This window comes from Heterodontus francisci, chromosome 49, assembly GCF_036365525.1.
Source record: "Heterodontus francisci isolate sHetFra1 chromosome 49, sHetFra1.hap1, whole genome shotgun sequence".
In the NCBI taxonomy this organism is placed as follows: domain Eukaryota; kingdom Metazoa; phylum Chordata; class Chondrichthyes; order Heterodontiformes; family Heterodontidae; genus Heterodontus; species Heterodontus francisci.
Window position 1 is genome coordinate 903,234 of NC_090419.1, and position 27,658 is coordinate 930,891.

At 44.1% G+C, this 27,658-nt stretch overlaps 1 protein-coding gene across 1 annotated transcript; it reads left to right on the forward strand.

The window, feature by feature from the left end:
- Positions 1-27,392, forward strand: LOC137358263 (uncharacterized). Its single transcript, XM_068024167.1, has 5 exons — positions 1-433; positions 888-936; positions 1,719-2,061; positions 3,657-3,930; positions 26,494-27,392. The coding sequence occupies exons 1-5, from the start codon at positions 1-3 to the stop codon at positions 27,390-27,392; spliced, it is 1,998 nt and encodes a 665-aa protein (XP_067880268.1).
- Positions 27,393-27,658: the final 266 nt, after the last annotated feature.

A 27,658-nucleotide genomic window follows, 5' to 3' on the forward strand; every position in this document is an offset into this window, starting at 1 on the left:
ATGCAGAGGGATCTGGGCGTCCTCGTGCATGAATCGTTAAACGTTATTATGCAGTTGCAGCATGTTATTAGGAAAGCTTATCGAATCCTATTATTTATCGTGAGGGGAATTGAATACAAAAGTAGGTCAGTTATGCTTCAGTTCTACAGGGAATTGGTGAGACCGCATCTGAAGTACTGTGCAAAGTATTGCTGTCTATATTTAAGGAAGAATGTAAATGCGTTTGAAGCAGTTCAGAGAATGTTTACTGGACTAATGCCTGGAATGGGTGGGTTGTCTCACGAGGAAAGGTTGGACAAGCTAGGCCTGAATCCGCTGGAATTTTGCAGAGTACGAGGCAACTTGAATGAAACATATAACTTCCTGAGATTTCTTTACAGGATGGATATTTTAAGATTTAAGAAGATAAGCGTGTTTTATATCCCCTTCCAAGGTGGGAAAAGACTTGACAGCACAAAGCTTGTTATGAATCGACTTTATGAGATTTATTTGAGACAAGTTTAATAAGTTTTCAGATAAACCATTGTCACAAACTGTGGTAGTAATTAACACTCTAACACAGATACTACCCGTATTCGAGAAAGGATGTCAGCGTGCATGACTCTTTCTCTTGCAGCTTTTGATCTTCAAGTTTCCTTGTTGCTCTCTCTCTTTTGTCGTTTGTTGTTCGAAAATCCTCTGCCATGCACTAGCAAAGACAGTACCTCTTTAATGCTGGTATCTTTCCACTTAACCCTCCCCTCTCCCAATCAATGATTAGTCTTGTATTAAAGGATGACTTTCTTAACCAACCAAGGATTGTTTGCTGTTGGTTGCTCACCTGTCGGATTTGTGCAAGTAGCAGCCCCATGTGTTGACTTTTTATCTCAATGCTTTTGCATTCCCAGGTTCCTTATCCCATTACACTGCTCTCAAGGTTTCGCCCTTTTGCTGCAAGTAAGAATTTTAAAACTTGATGTAATCTCCCGGAATCTCTTTGCATTGACATCCTGCCCATACTGTGCCCTATTTCCTTAGTTTTTCCACTTTACCGTACTCCAAAGAAGGGTTCTAATAAAGCTAAATGTAAGTTTAAGATAACAAGTCATTTGTTAGTTTATAATAGCTGGGCTTTAACAATTAGTACATTTATTAGTAACTTTTAGTATCCTAATAATCTCACAGACCCCCCGGTTGAGGGGGAGATATCCCTATCGGCCCATCATTAATTATTTTACTATTTTCATGATAAGTCGCACGCTCTAAGATTTGTCTTTTGTAACACACTTGTCCCTCAACTGGCAAACGACAAAACATTGGGAGTATTACTACTAATACAATGTTGGGTTTGTATCATAAACATGGTGTTGGCCTACATTATATACAGTCCCCCACCATTGGTGGCCGCCCAGCCGTTGCACCTCCTACATTTTACGGTCATTGTTCTGCTGAAGAGGTCCATATCCATATGCAGCAAGATCTAGACAACATTTCAGCTTGGGCTCATAAGTGACCAGTGACGCTCGCACCACACAAGTGGCAGACAATGCTCATCTCATAAAAGAGAGAAAGTAACCACCTACCCTTGACATTTAATGATATCGCCATTGCTCAATTCTCCACTATCAATATCCTGGTAAGGGGTGGTGTGGGGTGGGTCGGGGGAGGGAGGGGTGGAGGTGGTGGTTGTTTTTTTGTCATTGACCCAGAAGCTGAACTGGATAACATAAATACTCTAGCTACAGAACCAAGTCAGAGACTGAGAATTCTGCCATGAGTAACTTGTCTCCTGGATCCCCAATTTCTGTCCATCATCGACAAGGCACAAGTCAGGAGTGTTATGGAATACTCCAGTTCCTGTTCACCATTTGCAAGGCACACGGAAGGAGTGTGATGGCATATTCTCCATTTGCCTGGATGGGTGCAGCTGCACCAGCAGTCAACAAGCTCGACACCATCCAGGGCAAAGCAGCCCGCTTAATTGGCATGCTGTCCACCACTTTCAACGTTCCCAGTGCACAGTGGCAGCAGTTGCACTATCTAAAAGTTGCACCACCGCAACTCACCAAGGCCCCTTTGACCGTAGCTTCCAAGCCAGCGACCTAGAAGGAAAAGGGCATCACATTCATGGGAACACCGCCACCTGCAAGTTCCCCTCCAAACAACATACTGCCCTGACTTTGAACTATATTGCCATTCCTTTACTGTCACTGTGTCAAAATCCTGGAACTCCACTCCTAACAGCACCGTTGGTGTGCATGCACACCAATGACTGCAGCGGTTGAAAAAGGCAGCTCAGTATTACAATGGCAATTAAGGCTGGACAATAAATGCTGATCTCTTTAGTGATGCTCACACCCATGACGAATAAAAAGCAAAATCCAGGAGAAACCCACCCATCTAGTCAGAAAACATCCATCACCTTGAACAATACTCCCTCAGACACAGTTGCACTGTGGCAGCAGAGTGTAACATATACACGATATACTGCAACAACTCACCGCACCTCCTTCGACAGAACCTTCCAATCCCGCGACTGTGCCCGCCTAGAAGGACAAGGGCCGCAGACGTATGGAAACATAACCATCTGCACTTTCCCCTGCAAGACACGCAACATCATGACTTGGAAATATAGCGACATTCCTTCATTGTTGCTGAATCAAAATTCTGGATCTCCTTTCATAACAGCACTGTGAGTATACCCGCAGAGATGGACTGCAGCAGTTCAAGAAAGCACTTCACCACCACCTCTCAAGGGTAATTAGATTTGCTCATCAAATGCTGGCCTTTCCGTCGACGTCCACATTACATAAATCAGATAAAAAAAATAAATAGTGCTTCCACGTCATCTGCAAATGTTGAAATTATGCCCTTTATATGTATGTCTATGTTACTTGTATGTGACAAAAATAGCAGTGGTCGGACTACCGACTCCTGGGGAAGACCACTATATACTCTGAACCAGTCTGGAAAAAAAAACTGTTCACCACTTCTCTCTGCATTCTGCCCCTTAGCCAATATCATATCGACATTGTCACCGCCACTTTAATTCAACGGCTGCAATCTTCCTAACCAGTCTATTAAATGGCACCTGATTGCACAACGTTTGGATGTCCATATAAATAACATCAACCACTCTACCCTCATCAACCGTCTCCATTACTTCATCAAAAATCTCGATTCCGTTTGTCAGATACGATTTGACATTATCATATCAAGTCTGAGTGTCATTTACAAAAACATACATTCTCTTTCCCACACAAGGAATTATTGGCCACAGATTCTAGACTCGAAAAGTTTCCCCAACATTTCACTGATGTTAGACTGACAGACTTCTTTAATTAGAAGCTGTCCTCATTTCCCCTGTCTCAAAATGTGCAACATTGGTAAATCTGCAATCCTTTGGCTCCAGTCCCATATCCAAAGAGGATTGAAAGATTCTGGCCAGTTCCTCCGCTATTTCCATTTTCCCTCCCTTAGCAACCCTCATACATAACTCCAGACTGGTAAATATTCCACTTCATTGTGGTACCAGAAGAGTTGGATTAAAAAGGGTTAACTGAACCTTTCCATTCAGTGACTGTAATTAATGTCAGTCTCTAGTGACCCTAATTCTGCCATTGGAGGGTTTCCCTGTTGAATTAATAAGGGACTCCTTTCAATGTGTTATCCAGTAGTGCCAGCAGGAGCATTATTTTGGCATGAACAGGGATCATCGGCTGCAGACAGTGGGAGAGGATCGATTAGAATCTGAGAACAATGTTACCACAATGGATCTGAATCAGAGAACAATGGATTGGAATGTTACAACAATGGGCAGGAGTTTCTCCTCGGATCTTTTCTATCTTTCCACATATTACAACCAGATAACTTTAGAATATCGGATCTATTATGCACTTCTGGTTCTTCAGTACATTTACTATCCGCTCCTGGCTATTGTTGGTGTCCCTGGTAAGTCTTCTTTTCCAGTTATTAATTATATAAACCATTGGTGCTCTTGTCGCTAACTCCCCCCTCCTTGCTGCTGTTTTCATTTCTGCCCAGTCACTTTATCCAACTATTAGCTTCATAAACTATTTATAACTGTATTGCTGCTCTTGTAATTTATGTGTTCATCATTGCTGATCTTGCTGCCATTGGTACGTGCCTATCTCCAGCTATTAGCTCCATAAACATTGTTTCATTGTATCGTTGTTCCTGTGATTTACTCGCTCATCTTTGCTGCTCGTTGCTGCCACTGGTAAGTCCCTATTTCCAGCTATGAGATATGTAAGTCTGTTTCCCTGAAATACAGCTCTTGTAATTTAAACTTTGTGAAGACCGAAGCAAGTGTCATTGTTATCCTTAAGAAACTCCATACCCTATCCATGTACCACATACCCCTCCGTAGCCAACGTCTGATGTTGAACCAGACTGTGGACAACCTCGGTTTTCTATTTAAAGCTAAGCTGAGTTCCGAACTCATATTCTTTCCAGCAACTACCCTGACTACTACCACCACTCATCACTCATTCCCCTCCTCTGCCTCATCCCATCTGCTGCACAAACACTCATCCATGTCTTTGCTAAATCTACACTTTATAAACCACAGCTGACCCAAAACGTTTCTGCCTGTATCCCAACTCAAACCAACTCCTGATCATCCATCGCCCCTGTGCACACTGATGTACATTGGTTCCCGGTCTGACAGCATCTCAAGTTTAATATCCTCATTCTTGTGTTAGAAATCCTACATGTACTATCCCCTCCAAATGCTCCCAACCACCCGTCAATTTCCCATGTAACCGTAAATCCTTTGTTCGAACGTATTTTTCAAAGACTCATTTTAAAGTGATTTGTTCCCTTTGTATCTCATCCTGGACACAACGATTGTCTCTGTGGCATCACTAGTGCGAACATTATGGGAGGCCAGGTACATTTAATGGTGACAGCCCCACTGATGGCCACTTCTGCTATGGGCTGCACAGTGCCCCATATTGGGCATGGTTCTAACCCGGGTGTAATTTGTGTGTGCTAGTAGCATAAGGAGTTGTCAGAATGTGACATCAATCAGCCATTCTGGCAGCTTTAATATACGTCTTTGAAACTTAGTTTGTGCATTTCCACTGAACACCTGAGTTCGTCGCTCCCAGGTGAACGTGCATTCAGCAGCACGAGGAACCTCCTCTTGCATTATTTAGAAGAATATCTAAATTTCAGATGAGGGTCTTTTTCCCTATTTGTGCTATTGTAAAGTTAGTGTTTTCTTGTTGGATGTTGTGTTGTGGGCTGCTGCATACATTCAGGGAGGTCAGAGGGTTGGTTGACACACTCTGGAATAGATATAGGGGCAGTATTTACAATGCCTACAGATCTGAAACATGACCAACAAATGGAGTAATGACTGCTGAGAGGGGAGGTTCTGCAAAGGGGAGGATGAGGGGGATCTGGTTACAGAACAAAAGGAGGCTATTCGGCCGATTGTGTTAGTGCTATCTCCTTGAAAGAGCCACCTAATGTGTCTCCCTCGTCTCCACTTTCGCCAGACACCTGCATATGTTTTCCCTTTTCAACTTTTTGTTAAACTTCTTTTTGAAAGATATTATTGCATCTGTTTTCAGACAGAGAATTCCAGATCCCAACAACCCGCTGTGTTCGAAATGTCTGCTCATTTCGCCTCTGGATCTTTGCCAGTTACCTTAAATCTGTGTCTTCTTAACACCAAACTTTCTGACACTAGAAACAGGTTTGCCCTTGTTACCCCATCAAAACCCTTCAAGAGTTTGAACTTCTTGTGAAATTTACACTTGCCCTTCACTGCTGTAAAGAGAACAATCTCAGTTTTTCAAATCTCTCCACGTACTACAGTTACAGATCCCTGATAGCTTTCTAATAAACCTCTATTGCATCGTTACTAAGTCCTTGACATCTTTTCCAAAGTGTGGTGCTCAGCAGTGAACATGAAGTTTCATCTGGGTCCTAACCAATGAAGTATAAAAAATAGCATTTGTTCATAGATTGTGCTAGTCCGTGCCTCTATTTATAAAGTCAAGGGCATGGAACGCTTTTTAAACAGCCTTCTCAACTTGGTCTGCTACCTTCAAAGATCTGAATACATACAGCCCATGTCTCGCTGTTGCTTCACCTGTTTTTATATTGTCTTCTTTCAAAGTTGCTGTCAGCCTTCCTCTGCTCCTTAATAATAAGGAATAACTGAGCAGCTGCTACATTTTTGAGTGAGGTTTATTTTAACTTGTGAACTATATTGATTTTTAGTGGGATTTATCAGTACGAGTAAGGTTTTATTAATAATTCTAAGCTGTTGCAGTATTGGAAAGGTTTTATTTCGCAGAAACAAAGAATCAACTAATAGATAAAGGAATGGCCATGTTGCTTCAACCTCCACAGTGCACTTCGGGTGTTTTGTGGAAGCTCCAGGGTATTTCCCGACTCTTGAAGAAACATTTCTGCAGGAAGTTTTGTCAATTGAAGCAACTTGAACTCTGGGTTTTTGAACTTAAGTGGCAGCTGGCGAGACTGCGGTGCATTCAAGAGGGTGAGAGCTATGTCGATAGCACGTTTATAGATGTAGTCACCACACAGCTTAAGAATATGCGGGAAGAGAAGAAAGCGGTGACCACAAGACGGTCAAAAAGAATCAGGCAGGTAGTGCAGGAGACCACTGAGCGCATCTCTCTCTCCAACAGGTATTCAGTTCTGAATACTGAGGAATGGTTCACCTGGGGAGTGTAGCCAGAGCCACATCCATGACACCACGTGTGGCTCCGCTGCACGGGAGGTGGAGGGGGGTGGGGTTACAGGGAATGTTGGAAGAGCCATATTTTTAGGTAATTCAAAAGTCAGAAAACAGACAGGCGTTTCTGTTCCATAGATGTGAATCCAGGATGATGTAGTGCCTCCCTGGTATAAGGGTCAAGAATGTCACTGAGTGGCTGAAGAACATCCTGAAAGGGAGGGTGAGCAGTTCTGGTGCACATCGGAACCAACAACATAGGTAGAAAGAGAGATGTGGTCTTGCAGAAAGAATTTAGAGAGCTATGTAAGATATTAGCAAGAAGGACCTCAAAACTCGTAAGTTCCAGATTAATCCCAGTGTGCAAATGGAAGGATAAGACAGATGAATGCATGTCTGGAAAGATGATGCAGGAGGGAGCGCTTCAGATTACTGGGACATTGTGATCGTCCGCATCTGGGGGAGATGGGATGTGTACAGGCCGGGCATGCTGGACCTGAAAAAAGCCAGGACTGAATTCCTTGTGGGACATTTTGCTAGTGCTTTTGGCGAGTGTTTAAACTTATTTGTCAGTGGGATGGGAACCTGAGGGGAGACTCAGCCGGGACAATATCAGAAATATAAATGGAAGGCGTAAAATTAATGGATGAGTCTGGAAGACAGAGCAAGCAAGGGTCAGAAAATAAAACAAAAAAGAGTTTGGCAGTGCCCAACGGTAACTCTTTCAATGCAAGGAGTATAGAAAATAAAGTAGATGAGCTGAGGGCACAAATAGACACCTGGCAGTATGATATCATAGCTACAACAGAAACATGGATTAAGAAGGGACAGGAATGGCAGCTCAACGTTCCTAGTTACAATGTTTTCAGACACAATACAGAGGGGGATAATAAAGGAGGGGGAGTGGCAATTTTGGTCAAGAAAACTATGACAGCTGTGACGAGGGATTATATTGTTGGAAGGTTCATCAAATGAGGCCATATGGAGTGAGCTAAGGAACAAAAAGGGGCAATCACCCCCAAATATCAGAGGGAGATAAAAGAGAAGATGTGTAGGCAAATCTCTGAGAAATGCAAGAACAAAAGGGCTGTAATAGTAGGGGATTTTAATTACACAAATATTAACTAGGCAGTTTGAGTGTGAAAGGAATTAAGGGAGAAAAAATCTTGAGGTGCATTCAGGAGAAACTTCTTGCCTAGTATGTAACAAGTCCAACAATATAGGGCGCAGTTTTAAGCTTAATTTTTGGAAATTATGATGGGCAGTGGAAGGAGAGGCAGTGGGAGAGCATTTTGGTGGTAGCGATCATAATTCAGTCATTTTAACATAATTGTGGAAAGGGATAGAGATAGTACAGGAGTTAGAATTCTCAATTGGGGCAAGGCCAATTTTGCAAAACTGAGGAGTGATTTAGCGAAAATGAACTGGAAACAGCTACCTGAAGGTAAATCAGTGTCAGAACAGTAGGAGGCATTAAAAGGGGGAGATTTCAGGGGTTCAGGGTAAACATGTTCCCACACAGATAAAGGATGAGGCAGCCAAATCTAGAATAACATTGATGTCAAGGTGCCTACAGAGTAAGATAAAGCAGAAAAGGAAATCTTACATCCAACACCGATAACACAATACTACGGCGAGCTGAGAGGAGTATAGAAAGTGGAGGGGTGACATCAAAAAGGAAATTAGGAAAGCAAAGAGAGGGCAGGAAAGAATATTGGCAAGCAAAATCAAGGTGAACTCAAAGATGTTTTATCAATACATTAAGAGTAAAGTGATAACTAAGAAGAGAGTAGGGCCCATAAAAGACCAAATAGATAACCTGTGTGGAGGAGCAGAAGATATTGGTATAGTTCTTAATGAAGACTTTGCGTCTCTCTTCACAAACGAGAGACGATGCAGATGTTGTATTTAAGGAGGAACAGTGTGAAGTATTGGATGTGATAAACATAGGGTAAGAGGAAATATTAATGGGATTGAAATTAGAAAAATCACCAGGGACAGATGTAATGTATCCTGGGCTGTAAAGGGAAGCAAGAGAGCTAATAGCAGAAGGTCTGACCATCATTTTCTAGTCCTCACTGGAAACAGGTGTGGTGCCGGAGGATTGGAAAATTGCTAACGTACCTCAGGTTAAAAAGGGAGCGAAGTTTAGACCGAATAATTGCAGCCTAGTCAGTCCAAACTCAGTAGTGGAATTATTTTGAAAATTTTTGGAGAAACAGGATTAACTGTCATTGAGAAAGGAACAGGTTAATCAACAATATAGTTTCACAGAAATTGCATTTCTGTGTCATGGACAGGCAGACAAATGGCAGATCGAAATTTAGTCAGATAAGTGTGAGGTGATGCACTTTGGCAGAAGGCATAGAGAGAGGCATTATAGACTTAATAGTACAACGCCCAAGACTGTACAGGGACAGAGGGAACTGGGAGTTCCTTTTTCACAGATCTTTGAAGGTGGCAAGACATATTGATAATGTGGTTAGCAACGCATATGGGATCATAGGAAATATACACAGGCATAGAGTACAAAAGCAGGGAATTTATGATGATGCTGCATAAAACTCCGGTTAGGCACCTACAAGAGCATTGCGGCCAGACTTGGCCATCACATTTTAGGAAGGGTGTCAGGGTCCTTGAAAGGGTGCAGAAGGGATTTGGAAACATAGAAACATAGAAAATATGAGCAAGAATAAGTCATTCAGCCCTTTGGGCCTGCTCCGTCATTCAAAAAAGATCATGGCGGATTGTCTAATTCAGCACCCTGTTCCCACTTTTCCACATATCCCTTGATCCCTTTGGAATTAAGAAATATATTGATCTCCTTCTTGAATATATTTAATCACTTGGCGTCCACTGCCTTCTATGGTAGAGAATTGCAGAGTTTCACCACCCTCTAAGTGAAGAAATTTCTCCTCATCTCGGTCCTAAGTTATAACACTCTCCCTGCATCTAGCCTGTCTAGTCCAGTTACATGTAGTATAACGTGGATAAATGTTTCTATGCGATCCCCTCTCAGTCTTCCAAACTCTAGTGAATAAATGCCTCGTAGACCTAATCTCTCCTCATACGTCAATCCTGCCATCCCATGAATCAGCCTAGGAAATCTTCTTTGCACTCCCTCCAAGGCAAGAACATTCTCCCTCAGATAAGGAAGCCAAATCTGCACGCAATATGTGGTAGCACCAAGGCCCTGTATAACCGCAGTCAGACATTCTTGCTCCTGTACTCAAATCCTCTTGCAATGAAGGCCAACATACCATTCGCCGTCCTAACTGCTTGCTGTACCTCAATGCTTGCTTTCAGTGACTGGTGTACAAGGACACCCAGGTCTCAATGCACCTCCCCCTTTCCCAATCTATCACCATTCAGACAATAATCTGCCTTTCTGCTTTTACAACCAAAGTGGATACGTCACATTTTCCACGTTATACTGCATCTGCCATGCATTTCCCCACTCAGCCAACTTGTCCAAATCACACTGTAGCCTCTTTGTATCCTCCTCACTGCTCATACCCCCCACCAGCAGCAACCCCCACCCCACCCCAGCTTTGTGTCATCTGCAACTTACCAGAACCAGACCAGGGTTGGAAAATTTTAGTTACAAGACTTGATTGAATAAACATCAATTGCTTTCTTGGAGCAAAGGAGATTGAGGAGAGATGTGATATTGGTGTATAAGATTATGACAGGTTTAGGTAAGGTAGACGTTGAAAAGCTGCTCCTATTCGCTGATGGCACAAGGTCCAAGGTTAAGACTTGGGAAAGAGATAAAAGGGAATGTGAGGCAGGACCTTTTCATGCATCGACTGGAAATGACTGCCTGTGAGGGTGGTTAAAGTCGAGAGAGTGCATGATTTTAAAAGGATATTCAATAGACATTGAATGAAATGGACTTGAATGAAAATGGAAACAGAGATGGGGAATTCGACTGACTTGATTGTTCTCCAGGGAGCCAGGGTGGACTCATTGGGACGAATGGACTACTTCACTCTTTGACAGGGGAATACTATTACTCCTGCTTTCAGATACTGGGAAAGTTTCTAATGGACTGCGTAATAACATCCTGCTGAACCCCGTGATGCAGGAGAAATGTGTGATGGCCCAGATCGTGGTTAACAAATATCCTTCGGAAACAAATTAATTCAGTTCAGCCCTTCTCACAATGTTGATGTCATATGCAATGCCCCTCCATGACTGTACTTCCAGCCGTTTTTATGTCATTGACATTGTCATTCGGGGGTGGGGTAGGGGTGGGGTGGGCTCCATATTTGTATTACCTTGCTGTGTATTCATCAACAATGACCACCTAAGGAGATTGATATGCGCTTGGCCTTTTTCACAGCTATTTCGCGAGACATATTTACAGACTTCACGGCTTAAGAAGATAACAATCTCCCTGGGGCTACCCACATTCGAACAACATTTACATGGTCAGAATTAGTGCTTTTCATTGCTTCTCGACATGTCATGACATGTACAGAACTCTAGCTAACCTTCAACGGAGTTTATCCATCATGTTTATGTGGTTATGTTACAATTTTAACCAATATACTTACGGATATGGCAATTAATTTCTATAAGTAATGTAATAAAATAAATTCAATCCTACAATAACCCCACCTTGAGGGTAAAGGAAACTGATCCCTCATAATCAAGGTTTGAAAATATCCTGTAGTTTTCTGTAACGATGCACTACGTTCTTCCGCTATCATTTACATTTGATCCCAGTGCTGTCCATACCCTTGTTCGCAGTAATTGTTCATCTTGTTGTACAGCTTCAGTGACCAAAATTCTACTTCTCAGGTTCGTAATCATATCTCTTATATGCATGAGGGTGGTCATCAATAACATCGAAGTGACCAGTTGAATACACACTAGCATGTGTGATGTTATATTTTTATCCATGAGGGTACATCAGTATTTTAACCTATGTCCCACAAGCTGCTATTACTACTAATTCCTCTGTTTCCGTTTCCATTTCTTGATTCTTCGGCCTCAGTACATAATACCATTCGGAGTAGTGGAACATTTCCTGTTCTAATTGTGTTTGATGTTCTGGGAGTGGAGCAATGTCAACAATAATGGTTCTTTTACTTCATCTGTGGCTTGGATGATAGGATCATCATGAGGACATTGGGGATGGATGACACTGTGATCAAAAGAGTGAGTAAGGTAGATTACTTGATTGACACCCCTGATCGCTAGAAGAAGAACAGGTTGCAACACATTTACATATTCAAACAATATTATCGCAGGAAGGAGGATAAGCCAAAACAGCTATGTCATGTAATCGGGACGGTTGAGAAGGAAAAAGACAGAGCGGATGAGGCACAAGTTGGCCCAGGAAATTCTCAGATTGAAATTCCAAATATTCAATTAGCGAATACAGAATTGCGAGGAAAAATAAACAATAGGCTTTTGCACTTAGAGGCAAAACAGCTTGAAGTCCTACCCAGGGTTTCCACAACGTTTCAAAATGTTTGTAGGGATAAGCCAGGTTGTACAATATTAGCAACACATGATGTGGGTATAGGCGGGACGATTCCTTTAAAACAAGATCCTTGATGCTTAGGTCCAGACAGATAGGCCCCAGTGGAAGCAGAAGTACAATGCATGCTGAAGGGAAGCTTAGTTGAACGCAGTCAGGACAGTTGGAATTCGCAGGTGGTCTTGATGTCTAAGCCTACTGGGTCGGCTCAAACTTGCATAGACTCGAGAAAAGTATTTGTGGTAAAGAAGGAAGACTGCGATCCAAATTCTCATTTAAAAGGATAGAGTGAGCAACACCATGTGTCTGAAAGAGACAGATGTGTTGGAGCGATACAGTCAAATTCCTTTGACACCCGAGGGTGAGAAACAATCAGCTTAGGTTACACTGGACAGGGTTTTTTCAGTGTCAAGTAATGCCGCATAAGTTAAGGGGCCCTCGTAAATTCTCAGAGAATAGTGAACTCAGCAGTCATCAGTGCTCCTAGCTGTGAAGTTCACGTGGCTGATGTGATGAGCAATAGGGACACTAAACAGTTGGAGTGCTTGTAAATTTGAAATAGGTTCATTGGGTGAGCCTTTTGAAATTTTAAAGCTGAAATGTTCCTGTGGAACGTGTTGCTGTAGTCTTAATATTTTAGAAAAGAGTATGCCTGTAAATGCGAAAAAAATGTGTTATCGTTTTTTTCAATTTGCATTTTTTTACCAGTGTAATGAAATGAATTTCAGGAATGCTGTTTCGTTCCACTAGGGGCGGAGATGTCATGATCCTGCAGATTTCTTTTTGCTGGCAAGAATGCAGTGTGCCTTTAAGGATAGAAAGTGAGCACGGCTGCTTTAAGATAGCAGGCTCCAGAAGCTGAGTCAAACAAATCATTCTCGTTGCCCAGGGAACAGCAGTTCGCAGACTGTGAGTCAAATAGTGCATTTCGTTGCCCGAGATGCAGCCATTCAGGACACAGATCGAGAGATACATTGTTACAATTTAATTATGAACTGGCTTATAATGAAAACAGACAGTTCTAACTCAGTGGAACTGGCAGAAAGCTGTGTTTTAGCACCTGAAACGAGGACTCTCAGATCATTTAAACTGAAGGAAGAGAATTTAGTCTGTTTCCTTATTATTTTCTCCCGAAATTGGAAAAGGGCAAGCCAACATAGAGAGCTCTGATAATTTAAACAGAAGGAAGGACAGTTAGATTGTAACAGTCTTTTATCCTTAACAAGTAATCCTAAAGCCAAATAGATTTATTAAAATGCGTTTACAAGTTGTTAATTGTTGAAATTCTTCACTGGAGAAGGAGCAACAATGTTGACTTCTGAATTAGACTATGACCTGTTCTATTGTTGGAAAACCTAATTTTCCCCATTGGACAGCTGTGAGGATTTCAAGCAAACTTGGATGTTCCACATCTGGCAGGAGCGTAAATCTGCAAGGACAATATCTTCTTCTATTTATATTTTTTCATATATCTTCGTAGTGTTTATGAACTTAGTTTTTATAATTAAGCAGTTAATTTACTCATTTACAGACACTTGGTTTGGTTCGCCTGATTCGGGGATTCATAGATGGCACAATTTGACTGGGTCTTTCTTTAATTTGGACAGTTTAAAATAATATTTTAGCCCATCTGTGGAGGGACGCGATTGAAATAATATTATCATATTAAAACTTACTGTACTGCGTTTCTCCCACCACAAACCTAATCAGTATCTTTTGATTGGGGATTTTAACTGGAGTGGCCAGTCGTAACAGTGTTGACTTTGCTGCATTGAACCAAATGCTGGAGAGAAAGGAAAGAACTGAATGTAAACAGTAAATGCAAGTAATCAGTTATCCAATTGTTACATATAAAGATATGCTCGTACAAAGAAATTGTTATGTGTGTTGGAGGAGCTGCATCCGACAATGTAATACTTCAGAGCCAATACGGAATTTAATTTGATTGATGTTTGAATGCTCTTTGAGCATAGAACATAGAACATTACAGCGCAGTAGAGGCCCTCCAGCCCTCGATGTTGCGCCGACCTGTGACACCATCTGACCTACACTATTCCATTTTCATCCATATGTCTATCCAATTACCACTTAAATGGCCTTAACGTTGGCGAGTCTACTACTGTTGCAGGCAGGGCGTTCCACGCCCCTACTACTCGCTGTGTAAAGAAACTACCTCTGACATCTGTCCTATATCTATCACCCCTCAACTTAAAGCTATGTCCCCTCGTGTTTGCCATCACCATCCGAGGAAAAAGGCTCTCACTATCCACCCTGTCCAACCCTCTGATTATCTTATATGTCTCTATTAAGTCACCTCTTCTCCTCCTTCTCTCCAACGAAAACAACCTACAGTCCCTCAGCCTTTCCTCGTACAACCTTCCCTCCATACCAGGCAACATCCTAGTAAATCTCCTCTGCACCTTTGCCAAAGCTTCCACATCCTTCCTATAATGCGGTGACCAGAACTGCACGCAATACTCCAGGTGCGGCCGCACCAGAGTTCTGTACCGCTGCAGCATGACCTCATGGCTCCTAAACTCGATCCCCCTACTAATAAAAGCTAACACACCAAATGCCTTCTTAACAGCTCTATTAACCTGGGTGGCAACTTTCAGGGATTTATGTACCTGGACACCAAGATCTCTCTGCTCATCGACACTACCAAGAATCTTCCCATTAGCCCAGTATTCTGCAATCCTGTTACTCCTTCCGAAGTGAATCAGCTCACACTTTTCTGCATTAAACTCCATTTGCCATCTCTCAGCCCAGCTCTGCAGCCTATCTATGTCCCTCTGTAACCTACAACATCCTTCGACACTATCCACAACTCCACCGACCTTCGTGTCATCCGTAAATTTACTAACCCACCCTTTTACACCCTCATCCAGGTCATTTATAAAAATGACAAACAGCAGTGGACCCAAAACAGATCCTTGCCGTACACCATTAGAAACTATACTCCAGGATGAACATTTACCATCAACCACCACCCTCTGTCTTCTTTCAGCTAGCCAATTTCTGATCCAAAGCACTAATTCACCTTCAATCCCATACTTCTGTATTTTCTGCAATAGCCTACCGTGGGGATCTTTATCAAACGCCTGACTGAAATCCGTATAGACCACATCCACGGCTTTACCCTCACCCACCTGTTTGGTCACCTTCTCAAAAAACTCAATAAGGTTTGTGAGGCAAGACCTACCCTTCACAAAACCGTGCTGACTATCGCTAATGAACTTATTCTTTTCAAGATGATTATAAATCCTGTCTCTTATAACCTTTTCCAACATTTTACCCACAACCGAAGTAACGCTCACAGGTCTATAATTACCAGGGCTGTCTCTACTCCCCTTCTTGAACAAGGGGACAACATTCGCTATCCACCAGTCTTCCAGCACTATTCCTGTCGACAATGACGACATAAAAATCAAGGACAAAGGCTCTGCAATCTCCTCCCTGGCTTCCCAGAGAATCCTAGGATAAATCCCATCTGGCCCAGGGGACTTTTCTATTTTCACACTTTCCAAAATTGCTAACACCTCCTCCTTGTGAACCTCAATCCCATCTAGCCTAGTAGTCTGTATTTCAGTATTCTCCTCGACAACATTTTCTTTCTCCACTGTAAATACTGATGAAAAATATTCATTTAACACTTCCCCTATCTCCTCCGATTCCACACACAACTTCCCACTACTATCCTTGATTGGCCCTAACCTATCTCTCGTCATTCTTTTATTCCTGATATACCTATAAAAAGCCTTAGGGTTTTCTTTCATCCTATCCGCCAATGACTTCTCGTGTCCTCTCCTTGCTCTTCTTATCTCTCCCTTTAGATCCTTCCTGGCTAGCTTGTAACTCTCAAGCGCCCTAACTGAGCCTTCACGTCTCATCCTAACATAAGCCTTCTTCTTCCTCTTGACAAGCTCTTCAACTTCTTTAGTAAACCACGACTCCCTCGCTCGACAACTTCCTGCCTGCCTGACAGGTACATACTTATCAAGGACACGCAGTAGCTGCTCCTTGAATAAGCTCCACATTTCGATTGTGCCCATCCCCTGCAGTTTCCTTCCCCATCCTACGCTTCCTAAATCTTGCCTAATCGCATCATAATTTCCTTTCCCCCAGCTATAATTCTTTCCCTGCTGTATATGCCTGTCCCTGCCCATCGCTAAGGTAAACCTAACCGAATTGTGATCATTATCACCAAAGTGCTCACCAACTTCTAAATCTAACACCTGGCCGGGTTCATTACCCAGTACCAAATCCAATGTGGCATCGTCCCTGGTTGGCCTGTCTACATACTGTGTCAGAAAACCCTCCTGCACACACTGGACAAAAACTGACCCATCTAAAGAACTCGAACTATAGTATTTCCAGTCAATATTTGGAAAGTTAAAGTCCCCCATAACCACTACCCTGTTACTCTTGCTCCTGTCAAGAATCATCTTTGCTATCCTTTCCTCTACATCTCTGGAACTATTTGGAGGTCTATAGAAAACTCCCAACAGGGTGACCTCTCCTCTCCTGTTTCTAACCTCGGCCCATACTACCTCAGTCGACGAGTCCTCAAACGTCCTTTCTGCCGCTGTAATACTTTCCTTGATTAACAATGCCACACCCCCCTCTTTTACTATCTTCTCAGTTCTTCGTGAAACATCTAAATCCCGGAACCCGCAACATCCATTCCTGTCCCTGCTCTACCCATGTCTCTGAAATGGCCACAACATCGAGATCCCGGGTACCAACCCATGCTGCAAGCTCACCCACCTTATTCCGGTTGCCCCTGGCGTTGAAGCAGACACATTTTAAACCAAGCTCATGCTTGCCAGTGCCCTCTTGTGTCCTTATAACCTTATCCCTGACTTCACTACTCTCAACATCCTGCACACTGGAACTACAATTTAGGTTCGCATCCCCCTGCTGAATTAGTTTAAACCCCCACCCCCCACCCCGAAGTGCCCGAGCAAATCTCCAACCCAGGATATTGGTACCCCTCTGATTCAGGTGAAGACCATCCTGTTTGTAGAGGTCCCACCTACCCAGAAAGAGCCACAATTATCCAGGAAACCAAAACCCTCCCTCCTACACCATCCCTGCAGCCACGTGTTCAACTCCTCTCTCTCCCTATTCCTCACTTCGCTAGCACGTGGCATGGGCAACAACTCAGAGATAACAACTCTGTTTGTTCTCACTCTAAGCTTCCCCCCTAGCTCCCTTAATTTCTGCTGTAAATCCCCATCTGTCTTCCTACCTATGTCGTTGGTGCCTATGTGTCCCACGACTTGGGGCTGCTCCCCCTCCCCCTTTAGGATCCCAAAAACACGATCCGAGACATCACGTACCCTGGCACCTGGGAGGCAACACACCAACCGTGAGTCTCTCTCGTTCCCACAAAACCTCCTATCTGTTCCCCTAACTATGGAGTCCCCAATGACTAATGCTCTGCTCCTCTTACCCCTTCCCTTCTGAGCACCAGGGACAGACTCTGCGCCAGAGACCTGTATCCAATTGCCTACCCCTGGTAAGTCGTCTCCCCCAACAGTATCCAAAACGGTATACCTGTTGTTGAGGGAAACGGCCACAGGGGATCCCTGCGCTGCCTGCTGGTTCCCTCTCCTTCCCCTGACGGTAACCCATCTACCTTCTTCTTTTACCTGAGGTGTGACTGCCTCCCGATAACTCCTCTCAATAATCCCCTCCGCCTCCCGAATGATCCGAAGTTCCTCCAGCTCCAGCTCCATTTCCCTAACGCAGTCCTTGAGGAGCTGGAGCTGGGTGCACTTCCCGCAGATGCAGTCAGCAGGAACACCCTTGGCGACCCTTACCTCCCACACTCTGCAGGAGGAACATTCAACTGCCTTAACCTCCATTCCCACTATTCTAAATTCCCAAGTTTTTAACCAATCACAAGATAAAACAAGAAGAGAAATAGAAAAAGCCTTACCTTACCTACACACAACCGAGTCCTTTTTTTTGGTAAGAGGAGGAGGGCGGGTGGGAGACACTACAAGAGTAGTGTCTCGGGTTCAGAAACAGCCCAAATATATAGGTTTCTACTTACCCAGCAGTCCCTGCTCCACCGAAACTCCCGATGAAATTGACTTCCCAGCTGTTCACTCCTCGCTCGCAATGCCTGTGCTCCTGGAAAAGCTGCACAACGAAAAGGTAAGAGAATTTACACAGCCCAAATATATAGGTTTCTACTTACCCAGCAGTCCCTGCTCCACCGAAACTCACGATGAAATTGACTTCCCAGCTGTTCACTCCTCGCTCGCAATGCCTGTGCTCCTGGAAAAGCTGCTCAACGAAAAGGATGTTAATACTTTGTACGTAATATGTAATTTATTTTGAAATGCTGTTTGAGCATCTTAATCCAAGTTATATTATCAAAAAAGGAAGGGAATCTGTTAATCGTGTATCAATTGTTTGATTATTTGTTTATCTTTTAATTCGTTCTCTGTGTTGGAGGGGGTGTAGCATTATTAGTTAAGGAATCAATAACAGCCTTGAGTAAGAATGATATGCAAAATGGATCATCAAACAAGGCCATATGGGTGGATCTTAGAAATAAAAAGGGGCAGCCACAATACTAGGAGTGTACTATATCAGCCCAAATAGTGAGAGGGAGGCAGAAGAACAAATATTAGAATATTATTAGAATTAGAATATTACAGCGCAGTACAGGCCCTTCGGCCCTCGATGTTGCGCCGATCATCTGACCTACACTATTCCATTTACATCCATATGTCTATCCAATGACCACTTAAATGCCCTTAAAGTTGGCGAGTCTACTACTGTTGCAGGCAGGGCGTTCCACGCCCCTACTACTCTCTGCGTAAAGAAACTACCTCTGACATCTGTCCTATATCTTTCACCCCTCAACTTAAAGTTATGTCCCCTCGTGTTTGCCATCCTCATCCGAGGAAAAAGACTCTCACTATCCACCCTATCTAACCCTCTGATTATCTTGTATGTCTCTATTAAGTCACCTCTCCTCCTCCTTCTCTCTAACGAAAACAACCCCAAGTCCCTCAGCCTTTCTTCGTAAGACCTTCCTTCCATACCAGGCAACATCCTAGTAAATCTCCTCTGCACCCTTTCCAAAGCTTCGACATCCTTCCTATAATGCGGTGACCAGAACTGCACGCAATACTCCAGGTGCGGCCTCACCAGAGTTTTGTACAGCTGCATCATGACCCCGTGGCTCTGAAACTCGATCCCCCTACTAATAAAGGCTAACACACCATATGCCTTCTTAACAGCCCTATTAACCTGGGTAGCAACTTTCAGGGATTTATGTACCTGGATACCAAGATCTCTCTGCTCATCTACACTACCAAGAATCTTCCCATTAGCCCAGTACTCTGCATTGCTGTTACTCCTTCCAAAGTGAATCACCTCACACTTCTCCGCATTAAACTCCATTTGCCATCTCTCAGCCCAGCTCTGCAGCCTATCTATGTCCCTCTGTACCCTACAACACCCTTCGACACTATCCACAACTCCACCGACCTTCGTGTCATCCGCAAATTTACTAACCCACCCTTCTACACCCTCATCCAGGTCGTTTATAAAAATGACAAACAGCAGTGGCCCCAAAACAGAACCTTGCGGTACACCACTAGTAACTAAACTCCAGGATGAACATTTGCCATCAACCACCACCCTCTGTCTTCTTTCAGCTAGCCAATTTCTGATCCAAAGCTCTAAATCACCTTCAACCCCATACTTGCGTATTTTCTGCAATAGCCTACCGTGGGGAACCTTATCAAACGCCTTACTGAAATCCATATACACCACATCCACGGATTTACCCTCATCCACCTGTTTGGTCACCTTCTCGAAAAACTCAATAAGGTTTGTGAGGCACGACCTACCTTTCACAAAACCGTGCTGACTATCGCAAATGAACTTATTCTTTTCAAGATGATTATAAATCCTGTCTCTTATAACCTTTTCCAACATTTTACCCACAACCGAAGTAAGGCTCACAGGTCTATAATTACCAGGGCTGTCTCTACTCCCCTTCTTGAACAAGGGGACAACATTTGCTATCCTCCAGTCCTCCGGCACGACTCCTGTCGACAATGACGACTTAAAGATCAACAACAACGGCTCTGCAATCTCCTCCCTGGCTTCCCAGAGAATCCTAGGATAAATCCCATCTGGCCCAGGGGACTTATCTATTTTCACACTTTCCAAAATTGCTAACACCTCCTCCTTGTGAATCTCAATCCCATCTAGCCTAGTAGGCTGTATGTCAGTAATCTCCTCGGCAACATTTTCTTTCTCTACTGTAAATACTGACGAAAAATATTCATTTAACGCTTCCCCTATCTCCTCTGATTCCGCACACAACTTCCCACTACTATCCTTGATTGGCCCTGTTCTAACTCTTATCATTCGTTTATTCCTGATATACCTATAGAAAGCCTTAGGGTTTTCTTTGATCCTATCCGCCAATGACTTCTCGTGTCCTCTCCTTGCTCTTCTTAGCCCTCCCTTTAGATCCTTCCTGGCTAGCTTGTAACTCTCAAGCGCCCTAACTGAGCCTTCACGTCTCATCCTAACATAAGCCGCCCTCTTCCTCTTGACAAGCGCTTCAACTTCTTGAGTAAACCACGGCTCCCTTGCTCGACAACTTCCTCCCTGCCTGACAGGTACATACTTATTAGCTGCTCCTTGAATAAGCTCCACATTTCGTTTGTGCCCATCCCCTGCAGTTTCCTTCCCCATCCTACACATCCTAAATCTTGCCTAATCGCGTCATAATTTCCTTTCCCCCAGCTATAATTCTTTCCCTGCGGTATATACCTGTCCCTGCCCATCGCTAAGGTAAACCTAACCGAATTGTGATCACTATCGCCAAAGTGCTCACCTACATCTAAATCGAACACCTGGCCGGGTTCATTACCCAGTACCAAATCCAATGTGGCATCGCCCCTGGTTGGCCTGTCCACATACTGTGTCAGAAAACCCTCCTGCACACACTGGACAAAAACAGACCCATCTAAAGTACTCGAACTATAGTATTTCCAGTCAATATTTGGAAAGTTAAAGTCCCCCATAACCACTACCCTGTTACTCTCGCTCCTGTCGAGAATCATCTTCGCTATCCTTTCCTCTACATCTCTGGAACTATTCGGAGGTCTATAGAAAACTCCCAACAGGGTGACCTCTCCTCTCCTGTTTCTAACCTCGGCCCATACTACCTCAGTAGACGAGTCCTCAAACGTCCTTTCTGCCGCTGTAATACTTTCCTTGATTAACAATGCCACACCCCCCCCTCTTTTACCCTCTTCTCTGTTCTTTCTGAAACATCTAAATCCCGGAACCTGCAACATCCATTCCTGCCCCTGCTCTACCCATGTCTCCGAAATGGCCACAACATCAGGATCCCAGGTACCAACCCATGCTGCAAGCTCACCCACCTTATTCCGGATGCTCCTGGCGTTGAAGTAGACACACTTTAAACCAAGTTCTTGCTTGCCAGTGCCCTCTTGCGTCCCTGTAACCTTATCCCCTACCTCACTACTCTCAACAGCCTGTACACTGGCACTGCAATTTAGGTTCCCATTCCCCTGCTGATTTAGTTTAAACCCCCCCGAAGAGCACTAACAAATCTCCCCCCCAGGATATTGGTACCCCTCTGGTTCAGGTGAAGACCATCCTGTTTGTAGAGGTCCCACCTACCCCAGAAAGAGCCCCAATTATCCAGGAAACCAAAACCCTCCCTCCTACACCATCCCTGCAGCCACGTGTTCAACTCCTCTCTCTCCCTATTCCTCTCTTCGCTAGCACGTGGCACAGGCAACAACCCAGAGATAACAACTCTGGTTGTTCTCGCTCTAAGCTTCCACCCTAGCTCCCTGAATTTCTGCCTTAAATCCCCATCTCTCTTCCTACCTATGTCGTTGGTGCCTATGTGGACCACGACTTGGGGGTGCTCCCCCTCCCCCTTAAGGATCCCAAAAACACGATGTAGGAAAACTTCTGAGTGCAAAAACCATAGGGCGGTAATAGTTGGGAATTTCAACTACCCCAATATCAACTGGGATGCAAATAGTGTGAAGGGCACAGAGAGGACGCAATTCTTGAACTGCATTCAAGAGGACTCTTTTAACCATCACGTAACAAGTCCAATGAGAGGGCGTGCAAATCTAGATTTAGTCTTCTGTAATGAAGCTGGACTCGTGGATGAAGTAACAGTGGGTGACCATTATGGAGATGGTGACCATAATACAGTAAGTTTTAGTATAATAATGGTAAAGGACAAATATAAAAGTGGAGTAACAATTCTAAACTTGGGGAAGGAGAATTTTAAGAAACTGAGAAGTGAGCTGGCGAAAGTGGACTGGATACAGCGACTTGAGGGAAAATCAGTGCCAAACCAGTGGGAGGTGTTCAAAAGTGAGATACTACAGGCACATTGAGGGCATGTCCCCATTCAATAAAGAGTGGGACGGTAAAAGATAGAGCCGCCTGGTTATCTAGAAGCCTACAGGGCAAGTTAAAGCAGAAAAAAAGAAGGCTTATGACAATCATCACAATCGTCATACTCAGAAAGCCTGGAGGAGTATAGAAAGTGCAGGGGTGAAGTAAAAAAGGAAATTAGAAAAGCAAAGAGAGGACATGAAAACGTATTGGCAAGTGAAATCAAGGAAAACCTGAAGATGCTTTGTCAGTAAATTAAGAGCAAGAGGATAATTAAGGGAAGGGTAGTGCCTGTCAGCGATGCACAAGGGAACTTATGCGTTAATGCAGAAGATGTGGGCATGATTCTTAATGAGTTTTTGGTGTCTGTTTTCACAAAGGAGAGGGTTGATGTAGACATTGCAGTTAAAGCGGAGGTGTGTGAAATATTAGATAAGATAATGAAAGAGGATATACCAGATGGTTTGATATCCTTGAAATTGGATAAATCGCCAGGGCCCGATGTATTGCGTCCCAGATTGTTAAAGAAAGCCAGGAAGGAAATAATGGGTGTGCTGAGGATCATCATCTTCAAATCCTCACTAGATACAGGAGAGGTACCAGACGATTGGAGGTCTGCCAATGGTGCACCATTGTTTAAAAAGGGTGCAAAGGATAGGCCAGTCAGTCTGACCTCGGTGGTGGGTACATTGTTAGAATCTATTCTGAGTAACAGCATAAACGTCTGCTTAGAATGGCATGCATTAATCAAGAACAGTCAGCATGGATTTTGTTTTAAGGGAAGGTCATGTCTTACTAACATAATCTAGGTTTTTGAGGAAGTAACAAGAAGGATTGATGGGGGTAGTGCAGTGGATGTGGTCTACATGGACTTTAGTAAGGCATTTGACAAGATACTACATGGCAGATTGGTCAATAAAATGAAAACCCATGGGATACAGGGGAATGTGACAGATTGGATCCAGAATTGGCTCAAGGATGGGAAGCAAAGGATAGTAGGCGATGGATGTTGTTGTCAATGGAAAGCTGTCTCCAGTGGCGTGCCACAGGGCTCAGTGTTGGGTCCCTTGCTGTTTGTGGTATATATTAATGCTTTGGACTTAAATGTGGGAAGCATGATTGGGAAATTTGCTGATGATACAAAAGATTAGTCGTGAAGTTGATAGTGAAGAGGATAGCTGAAGACTCCAAAATGATATCTATGGTTTGGTTGAGTGGGCGGATAAATGGCAAATGAAGTTCAATCCAGATGAGTGTGAGGTAATGCATTTGGCAAATAAAGCGAGGGAATACACAATAAACGGGAGGATGTTGACTGGGGTAGAAGAAGTGAAGACCTTGGAGTGTATATCCAAAGGTTCCTGAAGGTGGTAGGGCAGGTAGCTAGAGTGGTGAAGTAGGCATAGGGAATGCTTTCCTTTATTGGCCGAGGTATAGAATTCAAAAGCAGGGAAGTAATGCTGGAACTGTATAAATCGCTGGTTAGGTCACAGTTGGAGTATTGTGTACAGTTCTGGTCACCACATTACAGAAAGGACAATATTACTCTGGAGAGAGTACAGAGAAGATTTACAAGAATGTTGCCAGAGTTCGAAAGTTACAGGTATGAAGATACATTGGAGAGGCTTGTGTTGTTTTCCTCAGAACAGAGGAGGCTGAGGGGTGACTTAATTGAGGGTTACAAAATTATGAGGGGCCTAGATAGAGTAGACAGGACGCACCTGCTACCGCCAGTGGAGAGGCCAATTTCGAGGCACAGATTTAAGGTGATTGGCAAAAGAATAAGAGGGGACATTTTCACCCAGAGGGTGGTGGGTGTTTGGAATTCACTGCCAGGCACGGTGGTGAAAACCCTAAATTCTTTTAAAATTATACATGAACATGCACCTGAAGTGCTGCATGCTGCTAAGCTATGGACCAGGTGCAGGAAGGTGGCGTTACATTCGGAGGCTAGTTTCTATTTTATTCTTCTCGGCCAGCATGGCCGTAATTTTTGTTTGGCTCGATGTGGCGTCACTGGCGAGGCCAGCATTTATTGCCAATCTGTAATTGTCCTTGAACTGAGAGGCTTGCTGGGTCATTTCAAAGGGTATTTAAGAGTTAACAACATTGCTGTGGGTCTGGAGTCACATATAGGCCAGACCAGGTAAGGACGCAGATTTCCTTCCCTGAAGGTGATCCAGATAGGTTTTTATGACAATCGACAATGATTTCATGGTCACCATTAGAGTAGCTTTCAATTCCAGATTTATTAAATGAATGCAACTTTCACCATCTGACATGGTGGGATTCGAACCCATGTCCCCAAAACATTACCTTGTGCTCTGGATTACTAGTGCAGTGATACTACTACGACGCCACCACCTCCCCCGCATGTAAGTGAAGGGTGTAAATTGCGGTTTTATTTGAGAACATATAATCAAACATTCACTGAGACAAATGGAGGTGTTTGAGTGAGGAGCTACATGTTTGTGAGTCTTTTACGATGCAAAGTAATTGTGAACCTAAGTAAACTTAGCTTCCAGCATTATCCTTCCAGAGCAAACTGTCTGGAATTTAATAAAGTGGACAAAATGGCAGAGGAGATAGCATGGAAGAGGAGGATGGACACCACGGGAAAAGCCAGGGCAACAGCATGGGCGACAGGAAGGGGACAGTGGCACAGTGGCGCAGTGGTTAGCACCGCAGCCTCACAGCTCCAGCGACCCGGGTTCAATTCTGGGTACTGCCTGTGTGGAGTTTGCAAGTTCTCCCTGTGTGTGCGTGGGTTTCCTCCGGGTGCTCTGGTTTCCTCCCACATGCCAAAGACTTGCAGGTTGATAGGTACATTGGCCATTAGCAATTTCCCCTAGTATCGGTAGGTGGTCGGGAAATATAGGGACAGGTGGGGATGTGGTAAGAATATGGAATTAGTGCAGGATTAGTATAAATGGGTGGTTGATGGTCGGCACAGACTTGGTGGGCCGAATGGCCTGTTTCAGTGCTGTATAACTAAACTCATAAAAAAAAGTAGGAGGAGGCAGCCCAGCATGGCAAAGGGCGGTGCAGTGGTTTGCACCGCAGCCTCACAGCTCCAGCGACCTTTGTACTGCCTGTGCAGAGTTTGCAAGTTCTCCCTGTGTCTGCGGGTTTCTGCCGGGTGCTCTGGTTTCCTCCCACAGCCAAAGACTTACAGGTTGACAGGTAAATTGGCCATTGTCAATTGCACCTAGTGACGGTAGGAGAATGGTGGGGATGTGGTAGAGAATATGGGGTTAATGTAGGATTAGTATAAATGGGTGGTTGTCGTTTGGCACAGAAACGCTGGGCCAAAGGGCCTTTTTCAACTCTGTACCTCTAAGCATAGGGGAGGAGGAAAATGGGGGGTAGGATGGGAGTAGGATGGGGCCAGCATGTGATGACGGGACGTCATTGGAGAGCCCAGGGTGCAGCATAGAAGAGGGGAGTGGAGAGAGCAGGATGGACAGCATGGGATGCCTGAAAGGATGGATGGGAATGAGAGAGAAACAGGGTTAATGAGGGAGAGGCAGAATTAATGTTTCAGTTCAGTGATCCTTCGTCAGAACTGGGAGTGCTTCAACATAGAACAGTTTGCAAGCTGGGCAGGGAAAATAGAGATGGGGATGGCTATGATCAACATTGAACTTCACAATTCTAGTAAGATCACTTTCTCATTTAATCTCTCCTGCCTTCCGCAGTATTACATACCTTCCCGTTTGTTCTTTCAGGTCCAAACATTTCATGACATCACTGGATACAGGAACACATTTCACAATCTCAATAATTTCTCAGTCAAGCTCGTAACTTCCCTCTCAGCCTGTTGCATAATTTGCCTGTTTATTTCCCTTTCTCGCAGTTAACTTGCTGACGATTGTGATCCTCTCTCGGGGGAAGTGTGGTCTCTCCAAATGTGTCACCTGTTACCTGGTGGCCATGGCAGCTGCGGATCTACTGGTCATTATCCTAGACCTGATATTGCGGCAAATTCCCATTGTTTATGAGGAAGAGTTTCAGTTCCTGTATTCCATCCACGTGTGTAACATCCACGCCATCTTGGTTTACACAGCCACAGACTGTTCTGTCTGGTTCACCATCACCTTCACCATTGATCGATTTGTGGCTATTTGTTGCCAGAAGCTCAAAAGTAAATATTGCAGCGTGAGAGCGGCGTCTGTGGTTCTGGGAACAGTGACCGTGCTGAGCTTTTTAAAGAATATTCCGTGGTATTTTATGATAACAGCTCGGTATTGGCTGGTGAACAGACCCTGGTTTTGTGAGGTCAAAATGGATGCTGTAGAATCTTGGACCTGGTTAACAATCGAGTTCCTCTATCACATTGTAACCCCAGGGGTCCCATTTGTGGTGATTCTGCTGCTCAATGCTTTTACCATCAGGCACATTGTTGTGAGCAGCAGAGGACGCAGGAGACTGCGGGCTCCCAGCAGTGGGGGCAGTCACAGAGACCCAGAGATGGAAAGCCGAAGGAAATCTATAATTTTACTGTCAGTTATCTCGGCCAATTTCATCCTGCTATGGGCAGCGTTTATGGTGAATTCCATTTGGAACCGAATGCGGTATATGGTGCATGTGTCTGTCATTCTACCTGGTTATCTGCTGGAAGCGGGCTTCATGCTGCAGCTCCTGAGTTGCTGCACAAATACTGCGATTTATGCCGTGACCCAAACCCAGTTCAGAGTGCAGCTGAAGAATTCGCTGAAATATCCCTTTACTTCAATTGTTAAATTCATTCAATGATGGCAGGAAAGGAATCGCAAACTATTTACAGCAGTTGGGGCCGGGTCCTGTCGCTATTGTAAGAAAGCGGGTCGGAGACCGTCGTTCAGACGACAGAGCGGGGCCGGGTACTGCTCCCAATCATGACAGAGCGGGGGTGGGGGCTACCAGTTTGGTGCGTGATGCTTTGTAGAAATAGATGGGTTGGCGCCTGTGGTGGTAGAGTGGGGCAAAGCCTGTCGCTACAGAGAAAGAGCAGATGCGGGGTCTGTCGCTGTGTTGACAGA

Bases quoted from the DNA above. Each gene is read 5' to 3' on its own strand.
- LOC137358263 (XM_068024167.1), top strand. From the start codon at position 1: ATGCAGAGGGATCTGGGCGTCCTCGTGCATGAATCGTTAAACGTTATT. The intron at 937-1,718 runs GTAAGAATTTTA...TAAATACTCTAG, and splicing joins GTTTCGCCCTTTTGCTGCAA to CTACAGAACCAAGTCAGAGA. The intron at 3,931-26,493 runs GTAAGTCTTCTT...CCTTTCTCGCAG, and splicing joins GGCTATTGTTGGTGTCCCTG to TTAACTTGCTGACGATTGTG.